The sequence below is a fragment of the Chiloscyllium punctatum genome, chromosome 10 (assembly GCF_047496795.1).
Source record: "Chiloscyllium punctatum isolate Juve2018m chromosome 10, sChiPun1.3, whole genome shotgun sequence".
Taxonomy (NCBI): Eukaryota; Metazoa; Chordata; class Chondrichthyes; order Orectolobiformes; family Hemiscylliidae; genus Chiloscyllium; species Chiloscyllium punctatum.
Genome location: NC_092748.1, coordinates 43,168,480 through 43,188,805, shown reverse-complemented (window position 1 = coordinate 43,188,805; position 20,326 = coordinate 43,168,480). Strand labels below are relative to the sequence as shown.

The 20,326-nt window shown below is 39.7% G+C and overlaps 1 protein-coding gene across 1 annotated transcript in view; it reads right to left on the bottom strand.

Annotated features, from left to right (window-relative positions):
• The window catches only part of slc40a1 (solute carrier family 40 member 1), a 57,983-nt gene that overhangs the window by 36,261 nt on the left and 1,396 nt on the right, over positions 1-20,326 (bottom strand). The window contains exon 3 of the mRNA XM_072579020.1: positions 14,253-14,412. Within this exon, the coding sequence (XP_072435121.1) occupies positions 14,253-14,412 (160 nt within the window). The remainder of the gene's footprint in view (positions 1-14,252; positions 14,413-20,326) is intronic.

Below are 20,326 nucleotides of genomic sequence, written 5' to 3'. Positions count from 1 at the left end.
TTAAAAATATCAGCATCCCACCAAGATTTTGAAAAAGATGTTAGACAAAGTTCATCAAAAGCACACAAAGATAACCCATATCAAAGGAGGAGCAGAAATCTATTTTTTGGTATCCAAAGGTGCATAAAGACACAGAAGAGTTGGGGAAATTTGTGAAGTGTATCTCAAAATGACAGAAAGCCAAACAAAGATTTGTTTCACTCCAGTGTCAAATACAGAAAGAACATGACATAGATATTGATTTCTTTGATGTGGAAAAGTATGACTACCTCGATTTGGTTAATAGCTATATCAAGCGGATATATGTTGAATTTTTGTTCAATAACACATGTGCCATATTGTTGAGGCTTTGAGAAGTTGATTTGCAATTAATAGGTTTTTGGAGCTGTTGGTGTAAAATAATGGTCCCTAGATTACGTCAGAAGTGCTTGAAATATCTTGGAGTAAGAATGCAGTGAAACTACCTCAAATATCAACATACCACCGAGCATCAAATGGGTGCTCCAGTAAAAAGTGTGCGGATTGTGAAGAACTTTATTCACTAGGTCACCGGTTAGGCAATTTCCTACAGAATAACACCACAGTTCACAACATGGGGCTCACCTAGCGTTTAAACATACTTCTAAGCAAGGCTTAGTTTGTTTGATATCAATAGGGAATCAAGACAAAGTAAGTCATGACACACAAGCCATGAAACTTAGGAAGTTCAGCACTGGTCAAAAGGTCATGGTGCAAAGTAACTGAAGTGTCAAGGAGAAGTATGTCATTAAATGTTGATGTGCATACAGATATCAAGTGAAGACTGCAAATAGACTCAGTCTGCGTCATGTAGATTATTTGCTTGAAAGAGGAAATTAATGACAGGAGGTCTTGATTCGCCTTGTATCATTCAAATTCCTTATCCCGCTCAAAGTAAAAGTCAAAAAGAAAGCAGAAGTCATAAAGAAACTGGAAGTTTGCTGGTGTCACAGAATCTACCAGTTCAGTAAAATGACCCAGGATCTTCAATGAAGGCAAATCAATCAATGCCATAGTCCCTACGATTAAGAGGAATTTATAGTCAAAGTCAAAATTCAGACTGACATTTTAAAGGATGTTGGGGAGAGTACAGTCAAGCAATGCAATTGGAAGGTGATACACAGATTGCAAAAAAAAAGTCAGATAGTTCAACTGAAAGTATGAGAGAATGAGGAGGAAATTGTTCTTTTCAATATTTCTTGTTAAGAAGTAATATTTTGATTATATGTTGGTATCAAAAAAACTTATTAACATGTGAGTTGTACTGAAAGTATTGGTCATATATGTATTTTAGTTGTGACTTCAGTAAATTCAAATGTATAATCCAACCTTTTAAATTGCCACATATTGTTACGATCAGTTTAGTCAAATGGTAGATCTTGGGGATTGACATGTCCATCATATTGCATTTTAATATGCAAGTTGCTTTTTAATTGTGAATAGGGATCACGATCTAGAGTGAATGTTCTCCTCTCTACTGTGTAATAGTGTGAATGGTGGCAAAATGTGAAAGGAGTGAAAAAAAATCAGTACTTTGACTTTAGAGAAAATGTTTTGTGATTTTCCCCGAAGCCTGGAATGGTGACTTACATGCTTCTGATAGGTCACTTTTCAAGAAGAGACACACATGCATCTCATGCATCTACACAGTATCCATCTTAGGTTTCTTAGCTTGCTTTGGTAATGGTCACTCACTTTGCACTGATTGAAAGGCTGCCAGTCTCCATATACTTCACATTGCTTTCCTACTGCACTGGGTCACTAGTATTCAGTTACAGACTGGAGTCGGTGGATTACATTGTTTTTTAGTACAGTGGGAGGGGAATATTGGTAGTTGAGAGGATGAGGTGGATGACAGCCAATAAATGAATATGATGCATGCAGTAGTCAGAATTGGACTCAATGAGACTTGGAGTCAGGTGAAGTGTAGTAGCAGAGTTAGAATGAGTGGTAGCTTTTCACTTGAGAAGTAGCAGAGCCATAGTAGTGGCATGTACCCATGCAGAGTGCAAAACGTCAGTGACCATCTTCTTGCCCTGCTAGATGTTCTAATTCACCTCGGACAGAGCACTAAGCCTGGCTACAATTTGTGTCCAAGCTGGTTGTTTCTGGTGATGTGGTCTTCTGTGGTGGTCCACAGGAAAAAGGACAGCCTTCAGGTCCTGGTCTGTAAAGTGAGGAGCAAATGTTCCTTCCTTTTGGGCTGTTTTTGTGAACGCATAAGCTCGAGAACCACAGCATAAAGTCTTCTTTCTGTCTTGAGCTGTCTGAAGGGAAGTGGAGCTGGTTCTTAACAATGATGCCAGTGGTGCAAATTCCTGAAGGTCTCAGCAGAGGGGGAACCCTTCCACCACTCAGGCCACACAATTCCCAAAGAAAGGTACTCCAGTGCCTAGCTGCATAATTAATGACGATAGCATGAAAAGAGTCATTTCTTTAAAACTAGACATTTCTTTGCACAAATGCTCACAGCGTAAGGGGTGTAGTCTAATTGGGTCAACAAGCCTTCCCAAGTGAGGCAACCACACTGGCTCACACTAGCAAACGTAATTGGGGTCAAACTGAAAAAATTCAGAAAAAAGTGGCTTTGCTCGAATGGAGCAATAAGGAATGGAACTTAAAGGGGATGGCAGTCTGTTGCACTGAAAGGATCCTGAGGAATGTAAGGGGGAAACTGGGATGCAGAAGGAACAGTCACAATGATCCTGGTGAGCAAGAAAGGGTGGGAGCTGCAAATTTAGTGTCAGAAATATAACCAGCTATAATGGTGCACTGGAGAGGGAGAACAAGCAGGTGAATTGAACAAAGCATAGTGTAAGGGTAAGACTGGGATTGATTAGATTAGATTACAGTGTGGAAACAGGCCCTTCGGCCCAACAAGTCCACACCGACCCGCCGAAGCGCAACTCACCCATGCCCCTACATTTACCCCTTACCTAACACTACGGGCAATTTAGCATGGCCAATTCACCTGACCTGCACATTTTTGGACTGTGGGAGGAAACCGGAGCACCCGGAGGAAACCCACGCAGACACGGGGAGAATGTGCAAACTCCACACAGTCAGTCGCCTGAGGCGGGAATTGAACCCGGGTCTCAGGCGCTGTGAGGCAGCAGTGCTAACCACTGTGGATTGGATCTGGAGGAGTCATATATCAAGGGAAGAGCAGGAGTACCATGGGTGATAGTGAAAGGAACAGTAGTCACAGGGGAAAATGAAAGAAACACAGATGGATTACCAAGGTAAGAGAAGGCCTTCTATAATGATGGAGGGATAAGTGCAGTGCTCTCAGAAAATGAGGATATAGAGTGTGTTCCACCTGTGATTCTGAAGGTCACACATCACTGAACATCCTCGCCATAGGCTCTTTTCAAATCTCAGCTCATGGCGTGTCTAGCATCTCCCACTCAGCGGCCCCCAAGTGCAGTTGTGAGTTCACTGATGCCCTCTACAGCATAACAATACAGTTTATCCAGTTCACCTTGGACCCTCAGAACCAAGTTGCCCAAACTCTGAGTTACAGCCCTTAGTGGGGTCTCACAAACACAAAACAAGGGACCATATACAAAACACATATATGCTGCTCAGCACTCCATGGCCTGAATCCTGACAGGAAGGGATTTCTCACTCTGTCAATGTCACACTCGGTGATGCACTATGCTCCAAACTGCACATGATCTCTGGCACTTCTGCCAAATATTCCACTACTGCTGCTGCATCTCCATTTATTCATTAATGGTCATGTCCAAAGACTCATCATCTATCCTGGGATCAGCAGTGGCTTGTTCATCAGAAGTCCTCCAGATGTGAGGGAGACCTCAGCCGTTTCTTCTTCCCCTAGCTGTACCCACTAGAACGGGACCCAAAACCTGGTCTAGTTACTTTATCTATGTCACTGTGCTGGTGGAGGGTGGAGAGGAAGGTCTTGGCTGTGCATTCTCGGAGGACTGGAACTCTTACTCCTCTGAGATGTGATTTAATCGATTGGTAGAGATGGGCCGGAGGCTCGGGTTCTTTGTTATTTTGACCTGGCTTGGAAGAGGGATCCAGAGGAAGCTAAGAAAATCTCAAAGATTTGTCAGTGACTCAAGCCATCATCCTTAACCAAGTCTTCATTAAGACATGAGGCACTCATTGTGTATGTGGGAGTAGCAGATTGGGCGCTTTTCCATTTGACAGCTATAGATATTCAAAGCTGCCAGCACAGGCACGTTTCCCTTCATCTCCTGCAGGCTCAGTGGTCTGCTCCTCGCAGGAGGACAGGAGTCTTATGTTAAGCAATCCATCATTGTTTGGGCTTGATCATCTTTACTGTGCTTATTTTCCTCCTGCAGGAGTGAAAAGTAGTAAGAGACATGCCTGTGTAAAACACCACCATGGCTGCTTTGATATAGATTGGGATGTAAATTCCCAGAAATTTGGTTTGGTTTGTGCACTATCAGAGAGAAGAATGTGGTTGGGGAAAGTTAAACATTAGAAGGTTCTTCTTAAATATGGCTCAATGTTGTCAACGAGCTACATTGATAAAAAAACAATAAAGTATGATATCATGTGTGTCCTTGAGAAACCTGTGAGCTATTCATCTCAAGGCCATTTGTGGTTGTTTCCTAGCCCCATGCAGCTTTTGATGGAAAGTAATGCCTTCATTCTCCTAGTTGTGAAAAACGTTAATGATGGGATGGTGCATGAACTGCTGTGTCAGGTCACTCCTTTTATATTGAAGTGTGTACCCTGCTAGATGTGTGAGATGCAATACCCAGTGGTGAAAGTAATGCTACATTGGTGGTTTCAATAAAGTGACTGACATTGATGCACATGAGACATCTAATGGAGTTGTCTGGCACCCAGTCTTCTTTGTGACAGTCCTTTGTAGTGGCAACCTTACAATGCCAACCCATATTCATAGGGCCACGAAACATTGAGTATACGGTGGGACATATCCTGACAGAACACAGCAAATCATTCATCCTCTTGTGGCACTGGAGCCCTCAGGCTCCCTTGAGTCACGAGGTCTAACCTCCATAGCCACCTCTTTCCCAGGCTGCCTATGTCAGTTGGGGTGGTCTCTTATTGCCACCTCTAAGGGAAAAAAGAAACTTCCTTTTCTTTTGGACTGCCTTCAGGAGGCATTACTGAAGCAAGCATAGCATGCCTTTTGCCTAGTGTCTGACATCTCCAGCACTGAAATACTGTTCAGTTGCCTTCCAAATATGTCAACCAGAAGTTGGAACTAGAAGGGTCCCAGTGTGGGGCAGAACTTCCTGTCTGGCCGTAAAATTTGGTGTTTTACCTGTGAATGCGTATGTAATAAGCTGAGATGGATGAAAGCTATTAGGAAGCTCCACCTGCTCCTGAGCAGACATACCTCCCACTTTTAAGTCCACCTTCACATTTAGTTTAAAATAAAACAAGATTCCACCCCATGAGTGGGAAACATTTTGGAAAGAGAAAGCAATGGTGAAACAAGGATGTAATAAAGAAACATAAGAACTAAAGAACTCTTAAAATGCAGTAATTAAATGGAATTTAAGCCCTTTACTCTTGTTTTTCATACACAATGCGCTTCCAGCACACTTAAGTATACTAATGTATTTGAAGAAACACTACAGTCACTCTTCACACAGCAAGGTTTTACAAATCGCAATGTGGCAATCATCAGATCATTGATTTTCGTGATGTTGCTTGAAAGATAAATACTGATCAGAACACAGATGATTACCCACACCCTCTTCTTCAAAATAGTTCCATGGAATCTTTTATATCAATCAGAAAGAACACATGAAGCCTCATTTTAACATCTTATCCATAAGAAAATACCACAACAGTGTAGCACCCCACAGCAGTATAGTATTAGCCTCTGCTCTGATGTCTCTAGAGTGTGACTTTAGATCAGTGCATTAATTGGAAGGCCAGATTGCTGCCCACAGAGCAACACCAAAAACTTAGCTATAGTCCTGCTGAGTCACTTCTCCATTTCTCTCATCTATTTCTTGGACTGTGAACAACAGTGGGATATATTAATGTAAATCCCCATGCCCAGAGAAATCCTTGTTGGATCATAAACCTCTATAAACATTATCTTGACAGCACCCGTACAATATATTCAGTAAGAGTCTGAACTCAAAGGTTGAGTTGCGATATGGAGAGTGTCTCTACATCAAGACTGCCAGGAAATTTAAATCTCTACTTCTTCCAAATTCAGAAACAGTGAAGTAGAAATACTACAGTTCACAAAGTCATAACAGAAAGATGCAGCAACATGTAACAATAAATGTGCACTACATTTTTATTACTATCTTCAGTACTGCAACAATGACAACTTATGCTTATATAGCGCCTTTAATGAAATGAAACATTTCAAGAATCTTCACGGTAGCCTTACAAACAAAGTATGATAATGAACCACACATGGAAATATTAGGTCAGATGACCAAAGCACTTAGTCAAATAATTTTGAGAGTGCTTTAAGGAGGAAAGCAAGGTAGAAAAGCAAAGAGATGTGAGGATGGACTTCCAGATCTTAAATGCCAGGCAATTTTAAACAAACCACCAATAAATTGGGATTCTCCAGAAGTCAGAAGTAGAGAAGGACAGATAATGTGGGAGGTTTGAAGAAAATTACAAAGATAGTGAGGGGCCACAGAAAGATTTAAAAATAAGGATAGGACTTTTAAAAACAAGACGTTGCATGACAAGGAGATAACTTCATACAGTGAGTGCAGGGGGTGATGTGTGAATGGGACTTGTTGCAAGTTAAGACATGGACAGTGAAGTTTTGGATGGTTTACAGAGATAGTAGTGGGCACCTAGCCAGGAATGCATAAACCAAAATGTGTCATTTGAAAACATACATTATATTTACTTTCACTGTTCATCTCTTCATGGAAGAAAAGCTTGCATTAAACAGCCAAAGTTATGCAGTAAGTGCTGATTTGTAGACAAGACATAGAAGATGTTTTTTAAAAAAGGTATACAAGATTCTTGGCTTTACAAGTAGAGGCATGGAAGAGGAAACAAATTAAGTGGTACAGGAAATTCAGAAAGAACAGCTTAGACCCCCATTCTAGGCATTACACTTTATGGGGATTGGCAAGCCTTACAGAAGTTTATTAGAATTACAGAAGGGACACATGATTTCAATTGTTTGGGCAGACTAGGGAAACTATGGTTGTTCCTCTTCCAGAGAAATTAAAGTGGAGATTTTAAAGTTCAATATCATGGTGGGTTTGATAGAGTTAATGAGGAGAAATTGTAAATGGCAGAGAGTTGGTAGCCAGAAGACATAATTTAAAGAAATTGACAAACAAACCAGATGCAACATGAGAAAAAAAAACGCAATTGCACTGCCAGCTATTGTGATCCAAAATACTGTGCCCTTATGGGTAGTGGTAAAGGTTTTAAAAGTATTATTTAAATGGAAAATGGATAAACACTTGAAGATTAAAAAAATGCAATGGGGAGAAATGAATGAAACTAATTGGCCACCTCTACCAAAAAAATTGGCGCAGGCATAATTACTGACGTGGCCACCTTCTCTGCAGAAATATTCATTAGTTGATTTAAAAATTGCTCACAGTATGGTACCTATACAACAATAGTAAATAATCAGTTAACCCATTTTAATGGAATTAGTTATGAATGAATATTGGCCAAGACACCAGAGGAAGGCTCTATTCTCTTCAAAAAAGGTGTCACATAACCTCTTTACTCATCTAAACAAGCAGAAAGCAATCTGTTTAAAGCCACTTTCAAAAAATGGCACCTTTGATAATGTAGGATTCTTCAATAATGCACTGAAGTTTCAGCTGAGGTTATATGCTTGGGTCCTAGAGTGGAACTTAAAACCTGTAAAAGTTTGACTAAGTGGTGATTTTTCTATTACTCAGCCAGAATGCCACTATTCAGTTGAATGTTTATTTGTGTAAAAAAAGTGCAATTGACAAATTTTCCAGACATCTGGAAAATAATTTCTCATTATAAAATGGCAAGACTTAATCACCTTCCCAGCTCCCCCTCCAACTCCTGTGCCAGTTCTCCTTCTGTTCACTGTCCTCAAACAAGTCTTAGCCTCTTGTTATGCCAATTCTCTACAGAATCCAGTACACCATTAATATTCTGCCTGCTCTCTCAGGGGCAGGCTTTAGAGGACTCTTGCTATAGCTAAGACACTAGATCAGTGTTTGAGCTCACATAATGACCATCTGCTGTTATTCTTACATCTTGAATGTGCTTTACTGTATGCAGTTTTGTAGCAGTTTGCATTGACCATGTTTTTTAAAGGATAAATTTATTTCTAAGAAGCCATCCAATCAATTTGTCTTCGTTCTTCAACAGGGAAACCTGTTATTTCCTTAAGAAATAGACAATATGAACATTTTGTGCAAAATGCATTCACACAATTAATTATTTCATAGTTGTTACAGCTGTTTATTAAGGGACAAAATTATCCGTTCATGTGCACCAGCGTTTTTTTTTGGTGGTTAATGTAATGGCCAGAGGAATGCAAATGGTGGCTTCCAGTACTTTAGGAATGTCTCAACATTTGAAAGCCCCTGTCAATCTCTCCCCCCACACACTAATTTTTAGATCAAAATAAGACATCTTTGCTCTGGCTAACTCACTAATCTGCCACAAGCTGACTATTCAGTTGACAAATGTAGTTGGCATGTCTTTCTTAAATGAATATGTCAGAAGTGCTTGAATTTTATTGGAACTCTTACAATCCTTGACAACACCAAGTTAATGCTGTTCCTTGCATACATATTTGGTTCCAGGAAATTGAAAGGATTTTTCTTTACTTACACTTTATATTTTGGCCAAAATACCCTGCCACCAAATCAAGGTGATCTTAGGGTGATTTGGAGATACTGGTGTAAAAGGTTAAAAATCACACAACACCAGTTTATGATCCAACAGGTTTAATTGGAAGCACTAGCTTTCAGAGCACTGCTCTTTCATCAATGGTTGTGGAGTACACAATTGTAAGACACAGAATTTATAACAAAAGTTTACAGTGTGATTTAACTGAACTTATACATTGAAAAGCACATTGATTCCTTGTTAAGTCTCTCATCTGTTAGAATGACCATGTTAGTTTCACTTCTTTCATATGTAAATGACAAAACTTTTTTAAAAAGTTACATTCTCAGGTTAACTTTAACAATTGGTGTCAGCGCAGATAATGTGTTGATGCTGGTAGCCACCTGTATATGCTGCTGTCTGTGCCATAATGTTTAGACTGATTCTAATCTTAAAAATGAATTAACAGAATCTTACATGGATTCATGCAGATTTTGAGCAAAGTACAATATAACTCTGCAAGGACAAATTCACCCCACAAACGTATTTGTCAATGTGTTCATCTGGGCGTGTGTGTGTGTGTGTGGGGGGGAGGGGGGTTGTTGTAAGTGTCTGAGAGAGAGAGTGTGTATTTGTGTGTGTGAGTGCATATTTGTATGAGTGAGTGTAAAGGGGTCTAAGTCTGTGAGAGGGTGCATGTCTGAGTGTGGGAGTGTGTGTGTCTGCATACAGAAGTGTCTGTGTGTGTATATGTGTGTGTATAGGAGTGCCTGTGTGTGTGTGTGTGTAGTGCAATGGTGGTCACCTGTAATGTGACATGAACCCAAGGTCCCGATTGAGGCCCTCCCTATGGGTACCAAACTTAGCTATTAGCCTCTGCTCGGCCACTTTTCGCTGCTGCCTGTCCCGAAGTCTGCCTTGGAGGATGGTCACCTGAAGGTCCGAGGTCGAATGTCCTGGACCGCTGAAGTGTTCTCCAACTGGGAGGGACACTCCTGTCTTTTGATTGTTGTGCGGTGCCCGTTCATCCGCTGCCATAGCCTCTGCTCAGTTGGCTGAGTCACTTGACTACCTGCCACGTACATGGTGGAAGGTATCCCCACACGTAATGGTTTATTAATACTACAACACGTGTCAGGGTGTGGACATGGATACCACCAATACGTGTGGGGACACGTCCCACCATGTACGTGGCAGGTACTCAAGTGACTCAGCCAAGTTGTCTATCTCATTCACTGCAGGCAAGGATGCCCTGAGGCATGGTACATTGGTGAACCGAGCAGAGGCTACACCAATGGATCAGTGGGCACCATACAACAATCAACAGACAGGAGTGTCCCTCCCAGTTGGAGAATACTTCAGCGGTCCAGGACATTCGACCTCAGACTTCCAGGTGACCATCCTCCAAGGCAGACTTCGGGACAGGCAGCAGTGAAAAGTGGCCGAGCAGAGGCTGATAGCTAAGTTCGGTACCCATAGGGAGGGCCTCAACTGGGACCTTGGATTCATGTCACATTACAGGTGACCACCATTGCACTATACACACACACAGGCACTCCTACACACACACACACACACACAGACACTCCTATACACACAAACACAGGCATTCCTATAAACAAACACAGATACTCCTATACACAGTCAAACACACAGACTCCTACAGACACACACACTCCCACACTCAGGCATGCACCCTCTCACAGACTTAGATCCCTTTACAAACAGACACACACTTTCTCTCACAGACACTCACAACATCCCCACCACCCCAACCCTCCACCCCCGCTGCCGCACATATACACACACACACACACCCATATGCACGCATTGACAAATACGTTTATGGGGTGAATTTGTACTTGCAGAGTTATATTGTACTTTGCTCAATAACTGCATGAATCCATGTAAGATTCTGTTAATTCATTCTTTAGATTAGAATCAGTCTAGACATATGGCACAGACAGAGAACACAGGGGGCTAACCCCTTAACACATTATCTGGGCTGACACCAATTGTTAAAGTTAACCTGAGAATGTAACTTTTTAAAAAAGTTTTGTCATTTACATATGAAAGAAGTGAAACTAACATGGTCATTCTAACAGATGAGAGACTTAACAAGCAATCAATGTATTTTTCAATGTATAATTTCAGTTACATCACACTGTAAACCTTTGTTATAAATTCTGTGTTTTACAATTATGTACTCCACAACTACCTGATGAAGGAGCAGTGCTCTGAAAGTTTGTGCTTCCAATTAAACCTGTTGGACAATAACCTGGTGTTGTGTGATTTTTAACTTTGACCTTAGGGTTGTACGGAATTTTTTCCTTTGACCGTTCACTACCAATGTTACTTTGTTATTCATTTTATAACTTTATTACATTCTCATATGAATACTTATCTAAAATACACCCATTTTGCTTTATTATTCATTCATAACGATATGGTGACTTTTTACTTAAAGATACCTTTAAAGCTAGTAAAAATCATGCAATGTGGGCTGAAAGGCAAATATTAGAGGCAGATTTGTATATCTTCTTTTAACTATTGTTTAGCAAATTCCAAAGTAACAAGAATGCTGTGTCTATTAACATAACTAAACTTCTTGGGAGTTTAGGCAATAAGAATAAAAATGCACTGACTGTTTGTAAACACAGAATTACTGCACAATAATGCACATCCAGTGCAAGAATGATCTATAATGCACAGAAAAAGATTAATTCCCATGATGACTAAACCAAATGCCAAACTGGAGAGATAAACAGAAAGAAAGATTGAAAAAGAGAAACACAAAGATGAAAAGAGCAAAAAAGTGACTAAAAAAGTGAGGAAGAAAAAATAAAATTTGAAGTGAAGTTAAAGAAAGTGAATTTATAAAATTGCAAAATAACAAAATAGAATCTTAAAGACCTAAGAGTACCAACAAGAAAGAGTGCACCAGTGACTGACACTCAGCAGTTTTGTGGCACCAGGGAACAAAGAGCAGTGATATGTATTGACATGTTTAGTTTAAACTTCCTGAAGCTTCTTGTCACACATCCCTTATATGTGCCAACACTACTGCTTCCTCTACCACATACAAGTTTCCCATTTTAGTGCTGGATGAAAACAATAGCTCCTCCCCATATTTTCCAACATTTCCTTTTAATGTTGTACAACAAGCTATGAGTTGTTGTGAGTAAAACATTCATACGACTGTTTTAATTGTTTTTGGTGGATACCAATCTTCCAGTCAGAGATTCCCAGATTAATATGAAGACTTTATCGAGGTTTTATCAGAATAAAGGAAACCAACTGCCATTATCAAGCATATTATTAACAGGCAATCTCAGTGCAAAGAAAACATTCGTTTTTAGTAATTAATTTAAAAATTTAGAAATTAAATATTCAATGTAAATGTTTATACATTTAATAGACAATCATTGCAAATCCAGTGAATTATACAGTGAAAGGTGTTAACAATGTATCCCTGGGATATGAGAGCTGTGATAATTATGAAGTAAACTGTATTGTAAGTGTGAGATCTTTTATTCTGGATCTGAGAAAGAGAACTCAGAATATTTCCTTAATGGTGGAAACATAAGGGAGTGGTTTTCAACAGCAGGTTAAGAGCAAAACATATACAATGTGACCAACACTGGATTCTGAGCTGAACCACAACATTAGCCCATGTTTTACACAAGTCATATTTCAACAAAGGAATTGAAATCAGCACTAGAAACAGCCACCTATAGGCTCTATCAATGTTACCAACATTTATTAATAGCATTTGTCCTAACTACTGAGCTAGTCAACCTCATAGGAGTCACCAGGGGAGTGGTGAGTGCTTGATCATGGGTGTCTTGTCAGAGGTCCCCCTTATCTACACCTGGTGTGGGAAGTGATAGCAGACCAGGCAGGGCAGGAGCAGATGCTGCAGGATATAGAGTAGGGCTATGAGGGTGAGGTGGTGTCTTACCCCCATTCAGGTATAAGATGTCACTTCACTCAAGACCTCATCCATCCTCCATGATCTAAGATCTCATATGTTGTCTCCCTTGACCTCTCAGCAATCCATCAATTGTTATATGTCAGCAGAGCAATCCAAGTCTTCTTTGGCAGTGGATACATGGAATCCACATATACTGAGAAAATTGTTTCCCCGGCTGAGTTTATGTTTCAGTAAAATGCAGTTAGCACTAAAATTATGTATTACATCCAAGCTTTCAAAAATGCTCACCTTATTTATACAGCAACTCAGTTAGCACCTTTTGGCTGAAATAAACACTTAGAATGTAGACAGGAACAAAAAATTGAAATCACTTCTACAAAAGGTAGATAAAATGACAAATGGAATGTTGGTATTTACCTCAAGGTATTTTGAAAACAAAACTGAAAAAGTAATGCTTCAGTTATCCAGAACCTTGGTAAAATCTAATCTATACAATGTGTTTTGAGTTGGGAGTCAAATCTCAGGAATAGCTCACCATAATGATCTCAGGGTTCAAACAGTTGAATTACGAGGTCACATTTCATAATCAAAGTCTTTAAAATGGTAATGATAAAAATATAATTGTAATTTTTAAATTATAAAAGATTCATTGAAGAAATTACAATGAGTCCCGCTGTTAGGGGAGGGGAGGGAAATATATCCCTGGTAGTGGGGTCCGTTTGGAGGTGGCAGAAATGACGACGGATGATACGATGTATATGGAGGTTGGTGGGGTGGTTGGTGAGGACCAGTGGGGTTCTGATTCCTCCATCGCCAGACCATAGCAACACGACGGCTGGAGGAAGAGTGTCTCATCTTCCACCTAGGATGAACTCAGATTTCTCCAGTTTCCTCATTTCCCCTCCACCCACCTTGTCTCAGTCCCAACCCTTGAACTCAGCACCACCTTCCTAACCTGCAATCTTCTTCCTGACCTCTCCGCCCCACCCCCACTCCGGCCTATCACCCTCACCTTATCACCTTCAACGTAACCTCCTTCCACCTATTGCATTTCCAACGCCCCTCCTCCCTACCTTTTATCTTAGCCTGCTTGGCACACTTTCCTCATTCCTGAAGAAGGGCTCATGCCCGAAACGTCGATTCTCCTGCTCCTTGGATGCTGCCTGACCTGCTGCGCTTTTCCAGCAACACATTTTCAGCTCTGATCTCCAACATCTGCAGTCCTCACTTTCTCCCATAAGCAAAGATGGTTAACTAGATTATGGTACCACTCAGGCATGTTATAATCAAATAACAGAGCAGGATCAATGGACTGAATAATCAATTCCAATTTCAGTGCTCCCATAACAGAATGCTGCAGTGCTATTTAAAATTATCCACGTTATTCTACACTTTATTCAATCTCATTTCATGCAATGCATAAAGAATTAAATTTTTTGAAAAGCTAAATTGTCAAAAAGAATACACTACAATAGTAAAGGTGCAATGCATTAAGTCATACCTTTAAGCCTGGGAGTTCTGTCCACCCAGTCACCAATGATGGCTCCCAGCAATAATACGGATCCTGCCACAACCAGTCCATAGACAGCAGTCAGAAGCAGATTGTTGCCATAAAGTTCCACCAAAAACAATGACACAGCAAAGTGCCACATCCTATCTCCCTGCAACAAAACACAATTCTGTTTAGCACAAGCCAAACAAAACATTCAACAAATATGTACTCCAGTATATCCCAGATAAAAGTCTCTTTTTAATTAAAATTATTTTTTAACATTTAAATTTGCTGAAGTATAGATTAGCATAGTGTGTTCACTGAGTAACCAATTTGAAAATGACCTACAGTCAAGATACATATTGCAAAAGCATAATAAGCTATGTCTGTTGCTAACATTATATGGAAGACACCAAGACAGACAGTTGACAAGTAGAATAGATGCAATTTTCCCTTCTTGAACTCGGATTAGATTGAAATTCAGATCTCATAAAGGATGAAACAGTGTAAATGTTTTCTATAAATGTTCCGTTTTCGTTTTAGTTTTGGGAGAATTGGAGAAGCAGCAAAGTCATTTTTATTGAAAAAGACATAATTCATCAGGTTTGTCAGCTTTAAGACATAAGGCTGTGAGTTCGAGGCCCAGTCAGGATTTACAGCAAAGCATAAGCAATATGTAATAGTCATTGCATGGTTAGAAGTGTGTTATTAATAGCTTAAACAAGAATCCACCTGATTATTTAAGTGAACGCAAAATATCTCAAGATTATGGAACTCATTCCTCCACCAACATTGTCTTTAATCTCAGTGACATTTGTAGAACCATGCTAGTTACAAATTCTCTGCCATGCTTGCTGACAAAACAATAACAATGACCTTTGAAATCAACTGACTGTGAAGCATCTTATAAAATCTTCACAACATGAAAGATGCAAGATATAAATGAAAAATCTTTCTTCTTCCCCCAGTAGTGAGCTAGATATATGAGGGAATTAATGCAGTAATTGTTTCTGAGTTAGTGCAATGTATGGCTGTTTCAGTGTTTTTGCAGTGTTCTGAACACTGAATTGTCAACCAAGCTATTTCAGGAAGTTTCAAACAATCTCTAACACTCAATGAGAAAAGCCTTTGGTAAGAGTTCAAATGATAGCCTACAATGGAAAAAGCTCTGTAGTATAATTAATTACAATAACTTCCGATGGGAAACTTGCATCCAAATGGCAAAACAGTGGAGTTTGAAGTGAAGTCTGATTGATGGCTATAAAATAATGCGGGTTCTAGTTACAGTGAATAGGTAGAATCTGTTTCCCTTTGCAGAGAAATCATTAACCAGTGGGCATAGAAGTAATTGGCAGAAGGATTAAAGGTGAGTGAGGGAGAATTGTTATTTCCTAGGAGGTGGTTTGCATCTTGATCCAATTATCTGAAAAGATAATACAGGAAGAAACCCTCATTACATTTAAAGAATATTTGGATATATATTTGAGGCGCAATAACCTAAAGTGTACTGACCAAGAGCTGGAAATAGAGAGAAGTGAGAGAGGTTTTTTTTGGTTGGCACAGCCTTGATGGGCCTAATTGCTTTCTTCTGTGATGCGAATTTTCTGTTTCTAAGTTTCTGTTCCTAAAAAACTTATACTTTAGGTAAATGCTTTCAGGTCAATCATCTTGGCCTTGAAGACAATCTACATGACCTCTGCATGCATCTTTTCTGACCTCAGGGAACATCCTTACCAGATTTACACAGTGCTGTAATGGTCCATGCTTGACGTCTTGCAGGCAAAAGTTTTCCCTGGCTGCTGAGACTGCTTTTCATGAGACATTATACAATGAAATCGAATAAATGGAGAATTGTGATGCTGTTGTGCCACAAACATAAGGCTTGCTGCAGGATGTGGTTGTCCAGATACTTATGGGAGAGAGAATCATACAAAGCAAACATAAAGGTCTGACCCTCAATTCTATTAGATCATATGGTAGCCATTATATTATCCTGATGCAAATCAGCAGCACATTCTCCCACAATTGTATTATATAATCTATCTGCTAAGTGACAGCTCAGCACAATAGGCACACAGGAACAGAAGTGAGCCATTTAGCCTGTTGACATCTGACCCACCATTCAATGAGACCATGGTTCATCTGTGACCTAACTCTATATATCCCTCTTTCCTTATATACCTTAATATAACTGATTAACATTAATCTTAGATTTAAAATGAACAGTTAGCCTATCGTAATTGCCATTTGTTGAAGAGACTTCCAAACTAAATTCTGCTCTAGTTGTATAAGTGTTTATTAATTAAACTCCGAAAGAGGTTGGCTCCAATTTTAGGTTATGCCACCTAGATCTAGACTCCGCAACCAAAAACAAAAGTTTCCTCTATTTATCTTATCAGTTCCCCATAATACCTTGAAAACATTGATCAAGTCACCCTTTACCTTCTAGATTCAAGAGAATATGTCTCTAATTTGCATTACTTCTTCTCGTAGTTTAACACTTGGAATTCCAGAAGATCGACATTGTGGTCCTTTCAAGGCCTATATATCTTTTCTAAGGTGTAAGGCCCAGAAATGCACATAACATTCCACCTATAGTAGGAGCCAAGTTAGCTTTGAGGCATAAGGTTGGGAGTTCGAGACCCAGTCAGGATTTACAGCAAAATATAGAGCAAGATGTAATAAGAATTGCATGGTTAGAAACGTGTTACATTTATTTAATTCATTTCACTTAAACCAAGAATCCATTTGATTGTTTAAGTGAATGCAAAATATCTCAAGATTTCTGAATTCATTCCTCAGCCAATATTGCCTTAAGTCTCAGTGACGTTTGTAGAACCGTGCTATGTACAACTTCTCTGCCATGTTTGCTGACAAAACAATAATGATGACCTTTGAAAGCAACGAATTGACTGTGAAACATCTTATAAAATCTTCAGAAAGTGGAAGATGCAATACACAAATGAAAATCTTTTTTCTTCCCCAAACACTGAGCTAAATATATGGGGGAATTAAAAGCAGCGATCATTTCTGAATTAATGCAATGTAGGGCTGTCTAAATGCTTTTTCAGTGTTCTGAACAACAGTGAATTGTCAACCAAACTATTCAGGAAGTTTTAAACAAATGCAGTGGAACTGCTTCTCATATATTCTCATTCTAATACTTTTTTTAAAAATGAAATGGATATCAGGTTAAAGTTACCAACCTCAGTATACCATGGGTAGGTTATCATTTGAATACCTAGTATCTTCTATTTTCAAATATAAATGTAGTTCCTAGAGGGTGTCACCTCCTGACAAGCTGTGTCAATAAAATATGTTTCTTTAAATAAGTTATTTATGTAACATTTGGACTTTAACACAGGACATAATATGGTAATTATAGATATCAATCACAGACAAAACGTGTTGGGCCAGATTTTCCAAGAAGTGGCAATAACACACAAGTTGCTGCTCTGCTCCATGCTTTTTATGCAATGAAAGAGCTCTGCTTTTCTGACAGGAAATTCTGATTAGGGCTCCTTCAGAAATGTGGAGCCATACTTTCATTTTGACAAGTTCAAAGGTTGGGAGGGATGGCAAACCATGGCCCCCTTTTCACTGCAGGCACTTGCTGTATTTTGTCATTTCAAGGTCCTGAATCACTGACAGCCATGTTGACAGCTACTGTGAAAGAGTAAATACGAGAATGTGAGGTTAGGGCACTGGAAGGGGAGGGTGCTAGGTGAGTAGGAAGTAGCAGGCAAGTAAGCAGGGATGCCAGGCAGAGTAGAGGTTTGTGTCAAGTTCCAGGGAGAGCAGTGAGTTAGGTGTCATGTTCTGAGGAAGGTGATTACAGATGTCATGTGAGATCTTCCAGCAGGAGCAGGGGATATGTCAAGATGAGGTGGTGAGGAGAGGTGGTCGGGTCTAGCAGCAGAGAAGGAGAGTGTTGTTAAACCTTGGGGGATGCAGAGGTGTGATGATAAGTCCAGAAAGAGGTAATGGTAGTCCAACAGCAGGAGAGAGTTGCTGCCAGGTCTGGAAGAAGAGAGTTAGTGTCTGATCTGGAGACAAGAGTGGAATAGGGTCCTGAGGGCCAGGTTAGCTCCTAGGGCGAAGGGCAATGAGGGAAGCGGAGGTGTCAGATCCCGAAGGGAAAAGTGGAGCTGCTGTTGTTTTCAGTGGTGAGGAGGTAGGGATCAGATCCTTAGAAGGAGGGGACAGTCAGGTTAAGAGTAGGGGGGTGTAAGGGATCTAAGGGAGATGTCATTGAGAATGGGTGTGGCAAGTTATGGGTTCACATGAATAGTTACTCAACAGTTTGACCAGGTTTTTAAATGCATTTTTATTTTTCAGTAGCTATTTATATAATTGGAGCAGAGCTCTCGAATTCTCAGATATAAATGGATACTTTTGGAACAACTTTCCATATGTTGCGGAACTGCTGAGCGGAATCTTCAATTTACAGGGCAATTCCTTTGGAGTCAGCTATGCTGGGAATACCGCAGGGTCCCTGTGCACAACTCCCACCTACATGTCAGAAATGATTATTTGAACTTTGTAAAATCTGGACCATTATTTCGATATGCTCATACATCAGGGTGTTGTGGTATAGTTATTTCAAAAAGCACAGGAACTTACACCAGCTGATAGCGAAGTCTTGCTTTGTTACTTCTAGTGGTATAAATCAGTCAGGTCTATTTCTGGAAATTATCCCTCACTGGTAACAGGCAATATGGATTGGAATCATAGAGTCATTGATGTTATCAGCACAGAAAAAGGCCCTTCAGGCCATCGAGTCTGCGCAGGACAAAAACAACCATCTAATTATTCTAAGCTCTTTTCCACAGCTTGGCTGATAACTTTCTAAGCTGTGGCATGGCAAGTGTGCATCTAAAATGGTGGATATTCTGCTGCACTGAATTAGAAATGATACTGAACAATGAAACGTTGGCAAAGCAACCCATCGTGTCAGCAAGGCTACAAGATCCACTAGAACACACAATGTTATGTCTTTTATCCTTCAAATGGTCTGGTTTTATCTCTTGAATGAGTCTTTTACACCTCAAAAAAAAATACAAATACCCAGTATTTGCAATTGCGAAACTTTGATTGAGCACCCAGTTGTAACACAAACTGTGCAGAGTCCTGGACAGATAAAATACATTTATGTAAACTCCACTAGGTTGTCTTTTGGGGAATAAAGACTGTGAAGCACAAAATGTATCAAGAGACTTAAAAGTTTGGAACGTTGCTTTCTGTATAATGTGCCCATTGTACAAAAGGAAACTAATCACTCCCAGCTATGTAATTGAAAAGTCATCCAAAATGGACAAAGCGATAAGAATTGAAGTAAACTAGGAATTGTGAAACAGTGTTAGATTGAACCAGAAATGGAACAGTGCATCAATAAAGGGAAGCACAAGCAAAATACGAAGGAAGTTTTCGTAATTAAACTAGAATGAAATACAACTCTAAATTATCCAAAATAAGAGAAAGGGAATCCAAAAAAAGTTACAATAGCAGATAAAGTTAAAACATTTTGAAGCAGAATTGAAAAATAATCCACTGAAAGAATCTCTGACATGGCTGTTCCCATAACAATATTCTTTGCACTGTAATACTCCACAAATTGCTTGTTTTCAAGATGTGGATTGAGGAGAGAATGTTGGCCAAGAGCCCTGAACTTCTTTAATTAGTGCTCGGAGATTTTTTCTGTTCACCTGAATATGAGGTGGGCCTTGATTTAATTTTACATCAAAAGACAACAGATCTGATACTATAGTGCTCCTCAATACTGCCCTTAAGTGTCAGCTGGAATATTTACTCAAGACCTCGGCTATATGTTGAAGATACAGTCTATTGATTTAAAGACAAGAATTGTCCACATTAATATTCACGTCATTTCATGCTCCTTCGCTCCTCAGATCAGTAAGTACTGAGATTGTAATATAAAGTAAAACAGTTTTGATTTTGCCTTTCTAAAGTGTCTATAATTAAGCGGTGATTGAAGTTCTTGTTTGTAGCGAAGGTTGTTGGAAATAGGATTGAATTCTGTATCAGTATACTCAGTTAGAGCCACAACACCCCCTTCTCTAAAA